This window comes from Suricata suricatta, chromosome X (assembly GCF_006229205.1).
Source record: "Suricata suricatta isolate VVHF042 chromosome X, meerkat_22Aug2017_6uvM2_HiC, whole genome shotgun sequence".
NCBI classification, from domain to species: Eukaryota; Metazoa; Chordata; class Mammalia; order Carnivora; family Herpestidae; genus Suricata; species Suricata suricatta.
The window spans coordinates 91,868,624-91,877,696 of NC_043717.1; the positions used below are offsets into that span (position 1 = coordinate 91,868,624).

General features: G+C 44.4%; 1 protein-coding gene across 2 annotated transcripts in view; it reads right to left on the reverse strand.

Annotated features, from left to right (window-relative positions):
* Positions 1 to 1,258: 1,258 nt before the first annotated feature.
* The window catches only part of AIFM1 (apoptosis inducing factor mitochondria associated 1), a 33,273-nt gene continuing 25,458 nt past the window's right edge, over positions 1,259 to 9,073 (reverse strand). For both annotated transcript variants that reach the window (XM_029930440.1, XM_029930439.1), the window contains exons 12-16: positions 8,121 to 8,261; positions 6,046 to 6,188; positions 4,257 to 4,381; positions 1,852 to 2,048; positions 1,259 to 1,517 (exon numbers count right to left, since the gene is read on the reverse strand). In XM_029930440.1, the coding sequence (XP_029786300.1) occupies positions 1,446 to 1,517; positions 1,852 to 2,048; positions 4,257 to 4,381; positions 6,046 to 6,188; positions 8,121 to 8,261 (678 nt within the window). In that variant the 3' untranslated portion in view covers positions 1,259 to 1,445. The remainder of the gene's footprint in view (positions 1,518 to 1,851; positions 2,049 to 4,256; positions 4,382 to 6,045; positions 6,189 to 8,120; positions 8,262 to 9,073) is intronic.

The following is a 9,073-nucleotide window of genomic DNA, read 5'->3' on the forward strand; positions in this document are numbered from 1 at the left end:
TGAACTCATGATCCTGAGTTCAGGAGTAACATGCTTCACCCACTGAGCCAGCCAGGCGTCCCAATATTTGATTTTTAAAAGTAATTTGAAATGTAAAAATATCCATTTTGAGTTTATTTTTGTGAATGGTGTAAGAAAGTGGTCCAATTTCATTCCTCTACATGTTGCTGTCCAGCTCTCCCAACACCACCTGTTGAAGAGGCAATAGCACTGCTAGGGATTTACCCAAAGCATACAGAAGTGCTGATGCATAGGAGCACATGCACCCCAATGTTCATAGCAGCACTGTCAACAGTAGCCAAATCATGGAAAGAGCCTAAATGTCCATCACCTGATGAGTGGATCAAGAAGATGTGGTATATATATACAATGGAGTACTACATGGCAACGAGAAAGAATGACATATGGCCATTTGTAGCAAAGTGGATGGACCTCGAGGGTGTCATGCTAAGTGAAATAAGTCAGGCGGAGAAGGACAGATACCATATGTTTGCACTCATAGGTCTAACAGGACAACAGGAGAAACCTAATGGAGGACCAGGGGGACGGGAAAGGGGAAAGAGAGCGGGGGAGAGTGACGGACACAGATCAAGGGAGACTACTGAATACTGAAAACGAACCATGGACTGAAGGTGGAGGGGAAGGAAGGGAGGGGGTGATGGTCATGGTGGGGGGCACTTGTGGGGAGAAGCACTGGGTGTATTATGGAAACCAATTTGACAATAAACTATTATTAAAAAAAGAAATGTAGAAAAATCAGTTGATTTATGAAACTCTGACTTCTGTCCCCAGGGAAGTGAGGTGTGTCTGTAAGCCTATTTTAGGTAAAAGGTGTTAGGAGAGAGCAGATTTCTAGCTTGGGGGACAGTGCACAGAGGAGTTGAGAGATGTAGTTCAGAGATCCAAATCCCTCAAGGAGTCAGTCTCCAGGTTTAGCCAAGAAGCGCCAGGTCCCTGAAACCGTTTCTTTTGCAGTAAGCGACCTCTCTGGCCCCTCGCAGGACCAATCCAACTCTGAGCAGAATAACAGGAATCATTCTGGGTAAAGCAGTCTATTCCAGATGTTTATGTGTTCGCTCATTCAACAATGGATGGGGTGCGAGAGGTATTCAGGCAACTGAAAGAAGTTGAGAGCGTGGAGCAGGGAACAGGAGGCTGAGGAGAATCATGCACTAGGTTGTAGCTCCGGTGCACCTGCTTGCTAACACGCACAGCTTTCCTCCCCTCACCAACCTGCTCCCTTTCAAAGAGAACAGAATTTAATTTAGAAGAATCACGTTTTATTTAGTGATGTGAACATTAAGAATTTGTCTACATGGCTGAAATATTCACAAAAGATTTTACCATTCACACTCATACACACAGAGGAAGTCTGCTGAATAAAAAATGCTCATCCAAACTGCTGTCAGGGACAGCAAAGTGCTTGCCTATTCCGCTGGGGGGCTTCAGTCTTCATGAATGTTGAATAGTTTGGCTACTTCATTGAGATCTTCGTGTTGCTCACCGTCCTTAATGATCTGAAGGAAAGAGTAACAATGGGTCACTAACTCACTTCGAGTGCACTCAGTCGGGCCCACACAATGGGGCAGCCTGGGCCAGCCCCCAAATCACACTGGGAGGGGGCTCTGAATAGCTTGCTGTTGACCCCAGATGAGTGGGTACCAGCTCCCAGGCCATCTAGCCAAGTTCTGAGTCCAAAAGAAATGTTCCCCAGCCAAGGCTACACCTTTGTTCTGCTCAGGCACGGTCTGACCCAGTGGATGCCCCACAGCAGGGCACCTGATGAAGTCCCAGGTGCGGTCTCCAGTGCACACTTCCCATCTTCCTCCCGGAGCGTTGGCAGGTACCTACCTTCCTTGCTATCGGCATCCGGTTGAAGATGTTCCACAGCACAATCCCCACCACCACTTTGTCCCTGAGGTAGAAGATGACGCCTTTGCCGTAGTCCTCCCCCTCAGCAGGGGCTTGGGGGCCTGCGGGGCTGCTAGCGGGAACAGCGATTTCTGACGCCTCAGACTCTGTCTCACTCTCGGATCGGATACCGGTCCCTGTGGCCAGGCCACAGGACAAACAAAATTAAAACAAAGTCAGTTATGAACTTAGGAAATTCTAGAAGGCAAGTATCTTTTGACACCTGCTTCAAGCTGCTTCTGGCCCACACTGACCTTCTCCAGCTCCTCTCCATTGACAAAGCCAACAAAAGTTCTTCCTTGCCAGCTCAGGGGCACTGGGTCAGTCTAACCCAAAACTTCTCTCCCTTCCTATCTCATTTTAAATTTATGCTATAGGGGCGCCTGGGTGGCTCAGTCGTTTAAGCCTCCGGCTTCGGCTCAGGTCAGATCTCACGTTCGTGGGTTCGAGCCCCGCGTCAGGCTCTGTGCTGACAGCTAGCTCAGAGCCTGGAGCCTGCTTCCGGTTCTGTGTCTCCTTCTCTCTCTGCCCCTCCCCCTCTCATGCTCTATCTCTCTCTGTATCAAAAATAAATTTAAAAAAAACATTTAAATTTATGCTATGGATATTTCCTGGTATCTGAATTTCTCCAAACTGTGGAAGGCCTGCCCTTGTCCTCTGAGAAATATGTGAGAGATGCACAGTCTAGTACAATAGCCACTAGCCACAAATAGCTATTCTAATTAAAATTAATTAAAAGTTAATTAAAGCTTATTTTAACCAAAATTAATTTTTTTTATTTTTTAATGTTTTTACTTTTTTTTAAATTTTTTTAATGTTTTATTTATTTTTGATACAGAGAGAGACAGAGCATGAAAGGGAGGGGGCAGAGAGAAGGAGACACAGAACCAGAAGCAGGCTCCAGGCCTTGAGCTAGCTGTCAGCACAGAGCCTGACGCGGGGCTCGAACCCACGAACGTGAGATCTGACCTGAGCCGAAGTAGGAGGCTTAACCGACTGAGCCACCCAGGCGCTCCTAATGTTTTTACTTTTGAGAGAGAGAGCGAGCCACCGAAAGAGAGAGAGACAGAGAGTGCACACGCATGGGGAGGGGCAGAGAGAGACGGAGACACAGAATCTGAAGCAGGCTCCAGACTCTGAGCTGTCAGCACAGAGCCTGATGTGGGGCTTGAACCCACGAACCACGAGATCATAACATGAGCTGAAGTCAGACGCTTTACCAACTGAGCCACCTAGGTGCCCCTAACCAAAATTAAGTAAAATGTGAAATTGAGTTCCTCGTTTGCACTAGCCACATTTCAAGTGCTATATAGCCACATGCAGCTAGTACCTAATGTACTGAACACAGCAGAAACAGATCACTGCCATTGGAGCAGAAGAGTCTATTGGGCAGTGCTGCTAGAGGCACTCTGGCCAAAGCAGGAAAGGACACTTTCATATGGAAAAACCATAGTGGAGCTGCTTCCTTCTGGGGAGGAGGCGTATTGTCCTCTGAAAACAAGCAGATTCCAAATAATACCGCCCAGTGTGCAGTCTAGTGATCTGGAGTTGATTAAGTTCCCGAGTCCCTCTCCTGGATCCACTTCCGCAGAGGGCTGAATGAAGGAGTGGGTGGATGTTGTCACTTGGATTGTGCAGGAAAAGGCCCTACGTGTCCATATAATGTTTTGTTCTCTCCTTCTTAAAGCGCAACCTGTTTGTGAAATGCCTCTAACAAGAGGACACGGAAGTTAAGTAACTTAAGTCAGGGTCATGGAAGGGAGAGAGAATAGGTCTAAGAGTTAATGAAAGAGTTGTGTGTGGGAGACAAGTTCATTCCACAAGAGATGCCTCCTGTCTAAAGAAAACCTGGCAGTAAGACCCGACAAATGCAATTATAGGCAGCTCAAGAATTACTCAGCCCAGTTCTTCACTGCCCAGGGCCCACGGAGGATAGCAGGTCCCAAACTACGGTTCTCAGGCCTAAACTGGGATTAGTAGGAAGCTAATAATAATAATAATAATAATAATAATAACAATCTTAAAAAGTTCAGGTTTTCTTCATCACACAGGGCCTCCTACCCCCTAGAGGCAAACTAAACATGAGTCACAGAGCCAGCCACTGTCCAGATTCCAGAACAGACGTCCAGAACATCTGAATCTATGCTTTGACCAGAAGACCTGACGTTGCCAGCTCTCAGACCACAAAAGAGTGAAGACTTTGGGTTTTGTTTATTTTAAAGCACAACGTGAAGAAAAGCTTTCACTGACAGTTCCCTCTGGTCAACACAGAAACCCCCTGTTCAGGAGAATTTGGACCACTGCTTCTCGACACTCTTGCAAGAGAAGGAGTTGGAGTTCCTTACCTGACTGCTCGGTGGCAGATTTTGGGCTGTCTTCTGCAGTTGCTTTTGCAAACACACCGACTGTTGGCAAACTACTGTCCACAAGACCAATAGCTTCGTAGCCAACATCAGGGCCCAAGTCACTCCTAAGGAAGGAAAGAGAAGAGGGTGTTCTGTCAAGGGGCTGCAAAGAATGACACAATGGTGTATTTTTTATAAGACACCACACTTTGGTCTGTGCCAACCAAAGAACTTGGTAGGTACAACAAGAGAAACGCCAAACTGATCTGTCCACTTGCTAGGGCATATGGGGTTATCCCAAAGCCGTCTGTATTTTCCTTAAGAAGCCATTATACATATCACGTATCCAAACAGCAATCAACACTTTGTTAAACTGATCCATGCTTTTACCCCTTACCATACTTGACGAGTGATCAGTTCTTTGAGTTTACTATTCACTACTTTCCTTTAACTCATCCTAAAATTGTTGTTTTGAAGCTTTAAAGAGTACTCCATATTTCTAGAACTCAGGATCTGAGATATTTTATAGCTTCATTAACTGACAGTATTTCCTCTGAGCCTTCATTTTTTCAAGGCCAGAATGCCTCCATTCACTTGGTCATTTTATTTTAATTGTTCCTCTTAGAAACTTTTCCTATCGTTTTCATACACTGCTCTTAATATGTCAGTAGCTTCTGAGAGTTTGAGGCACAGACATACCATGGTTTTGTAAATCATGGAGGCTACTCATGGTTTTGTGTCTGGTGCTCTACATTTTGCCATCATTTAACTAATATTTGAGTATAGTTGACACACTGTTACATTAGTTTCAGATGTACAACTTAGTGATTCTGCTGCACTCACCAAAAGCAGAGCTACACCTGTCCCCACACGACACTATTAGAATATCATTGACTACATTCCCTGTGCTCTGCTTTTTATTCCCATGTTGTCATCTTCCTGACCACAGAAGCTCACTGGAATGGTGTCTTTGGGGACTGGTCCGCAATGACCTCCTGGATTCTGTTCCTGAGACTTGATACTTAGATAGTTATGGATTATTATTTTTTAACTGCATTATCTTACATGTGTTGACCTTGAAATCCATCTGTTATGTTTTTTGCTGCCCACTCACAAAACTGTGTGTGATTGTCCTTCAATGTACTCTCACCAGCTGAGAATTTCCCCAATAGAAACTGTTAAGAGGTTCTGGAAACCTTGAAGTTTTTTATGTATTCCACCTTTCAAAGAACAAGATGAGAGTGTGCCGTGTAAGGCCAGTCCCAGTACTCAGGAATGTCCACTGCTAACTTATTGCTATCCACAGAACGGCCTCCATATGCCTGACTTTGAATTGCTGATCTTAAGGGTTACATATGAGTGGGCTGCCTTTTTTTTTTTTTAAAGTAATCTCTCTACACAATGTAGGGCTCCAACTCCCATTCTAAGATCAAGAGTTGCATGTTCCACCGACTGAGCCAGCCGGGTGCCCCTGGGCTGCCTTTTTTGTCAGTACATTGGGCTCAGCAGAGAACAAATAAAAATACACTGCTGTCTATAGCTAAGAGCTCAAACTCTGACCTATTTTACCAGAAGTGCTGATGCTATCTCCACTCATTCTCCCAGTCTAACTTATGCCAGGTGGGGCCTTTTACCGGAATGCTGCTTGGGCGTAGAATGCATGGAAATGAGATGGAATTTCCCCCCCTCTGTATGAAGCTAACTGGCCCACACAGAAAGCAAACTGTAACTGTCGTTCCATTAATACTGTGTTTTAATCAGTTGAATCTGCAAAGTACAAGACTATTACCAGAACATTGACTGATGCCAGTATGGCTTAGCAGCTCCAGTCATATTCTCTCCGGCCAATCTTCCACTTACAACAGCATGATCATGGTGCTCCACCCGCCTCCTGCCCAACTTTATATCGTAGAAGCATGCAGCATCTCCTGCCTTTGGAGACAAATACATTACATGAGCACATGATAAAAAAGCAAATTAAAGACAGAACATACATTCTGGGGGCTCAAAAAAATCTTGTGCTGTTACCTAATGTTTTCCATTTACAGGCCAGAATCACACCTATGCTATTAAAAAAAAAACAGTTGAGATTCCATTTTTAAAAAAGTATTCTAGGCTAAAAAAAAAAACACCCAAAACTAAAAAATGAATCGAAGGTTCCACAAAGCTAACCTAATTCTTCCATGCTCCAGCTCACGCCTATTTCTTCTCTTATTCTGCCGTTAGCAGTGACTGAATAGTTAATAGCCATGGTTTGCAGAATAGGCTTTCCTACACCTGGAAACCAGTTTTTAGGTGTGACTGCCTCTTATCTAAAAATCTTTTCCAAGATAAGATTTTATTTTGGTCATTCGGCATCTGTTCATTCATTCACCAAATATTTCCAGAGAACTTATTCATATGCAAAGCATTATCCTGTCTGGGTGGCTAAGACATACCTGAGCCACACTTGCCCACAAGGAGCTTTCACCTAGTTGAGGAAGATGCAGCATCGCTCCTCACTACAGCGTGGTACAAATAAGCATGTTGCCAGGAGAGAGGTACAGACTGAGTGAGTTCAGTGTCCAAGCAGAGAGAGGGCCTCCAGCTGGAGGTGAACAAACGGCCACCTTCACTAAGCATGCGGCATCTGAGTGCTCTAAAACCTTTGTTCATCTTTGTGGCTATTCAGACTCCCCCAAAGGAACCTAAAAGTCCGACATGTGAGCAGTGGTGAAGTGAATGATCAAATCCACTTGGCAGACTATTATATACTCATTAGACTGCAGAATCTGAAGCAATATGGAATATACGTTAGAAGGAAAAGTGAAAAAGAGTAGAATACAAATGCTTGTATAGAGCACACACACACCATGACCATCTACAACAAAGGGAAAAACCTGATGCACAAGATGACAAAGGGAAGGAAATACACCAAGATATTGGCGCTTACTATAGGTGATTTCCCCACTTCCCCCTTGTCAGTGTCTTCCAATACTGAATGCTGATTGCTTTACGAGTTTTTAAAAATCCAGTATAGGGGCGCCTGGGTGGCTCAGTCGGTTAAGCGTCCGGCGTCTGGCTTCGGCTCAGGTCATGATCTCACAGTTCGTGGGTTCGAGCCCCACGTCGGGTTCTGGCCCGACAGCTAGCTCAGAGCCTGGAGCCTGCTTCGGATTCTGTGTCTCCCTTTCTCTCTGACCCTCCTCTGCTCATGCTGTCTCTCTCTGTCTCTCAAAAATAAATAAAAAACATAAAAAATTAAAAAAAATCCAGTATACTTTATCTTTAAAAAAAAAGTTTTAAGGGAAAAACATCCTTCAAAGTTGTTATGTCCTCAGTTGCAGAGTCCATAATCAAACACAATACACTTGTAATGATCTAACAATGGGGAAATTACCTCATAGTTCCTACACACTATAGTCTTGTTTGTGTCATAACAGATTTTTTTGAGAGCTAAAAATAGTGCTCAAGGATAATGAAAACAGAGTAATTTTCCTTTCCAGAATGTTATAAAGCTGCCTCATCCTCCATTCCCTGGACTCACGTTTGGGCAAAGGGAACGGCAGATCGATGCCCAGATCAATAGGCTAGGCATGAGCCTATCTGGGTAATGCCGGAGGCAGCAGCCAACTGGAGGACAGGAAGAACTGTCTTTCTGTAGGCACGTACATACCCTGTTCATTTCCTCTTCCACAGGCTTGTGGCATGAGGCCAGCCCTGATCCTGTAAATCAAGTAGTTACATTTCTGTTCTTCACCCTGGGCTTTACGTTCTGGCTCTGTTTGGGTAAGAAAGTTCGGTGAGCTTCTGCACATAGGTGGGCAGACCTGCTCATGGGTTGGGGATGAGGAACCATGCCTGCTCGTGCTGTAGCACACTTACCACCCAGATGTTAGAGCGCGCTTGGAGCTCTGCATTTACCCGGAAGCCACCAAAATCAGAGTCTATCTCTAGTCCACCAGTCTTGGCCAACTCAACATTAGGCTCCAGGCCCACAGCTGCCACTATGTGGTCAGTTTCTACCTGAGGTAAAAAAAGGAATATTTCAGCCAATTACCACAGTTTCCATGTATGCCTATGGACAAAGCAAGTATACATTGTTCTACTCAGAAGTGGAGATTTTTTTTGAAAAAAATCACTGGTTAACTTAGGTAACTCTGGTAAACAGATTTAAACTTCTACTTTATAAAGTTCCCTCAAACACAGATATACCCCACACTATCAGAACAGAAATCTGCCACCCTTGTGAGATCTCAAAAATCTTACAGACAGGAGGGTACCAGGGGAAAATGGTTCACAGGTGTCTCCTCTGCCTCCCATCATTCTTATTTTACTTTTATTTTTTTATTTTTAAAAAGGCCTCTTTTTTCTCACATTCAGATCCTTTATCCATTTTGAGTTTATTTTTGTGAATGGTGTCAGAAAGTGGTGTAATTTCATTTTTCTACATGTTGCTGTCCAGCTCTCCCAACACCACCTGTTGAAGAGGCTGTCTTTTTTCCATTAGACACTCTTTCCTGCTTTGTCAAAGATTAATTGGCCATGTACTAGTGGGCCCAGTTCTGGGCTCTTTATTCTATTCCATTTGTCCATGTGCCTGTTTTTGTGCCAGTACCACACTGTCTTGATGATGACAGCTTTGTAGTAGAGGCTAAAGTCTTGGATTTACCCAGAGGACACAGAAGTGCTGATGCATAGGAGCACATGTACCCCAAAGTTCATAGTGGCACTTTCTACAATAGCCAAATCATGGAAAGAGCCTAAGTGTCCATCAACTGACGAATGGATCAAGAAGATGTGGTATATATATACAATGGAGTACTACATGGCAATGA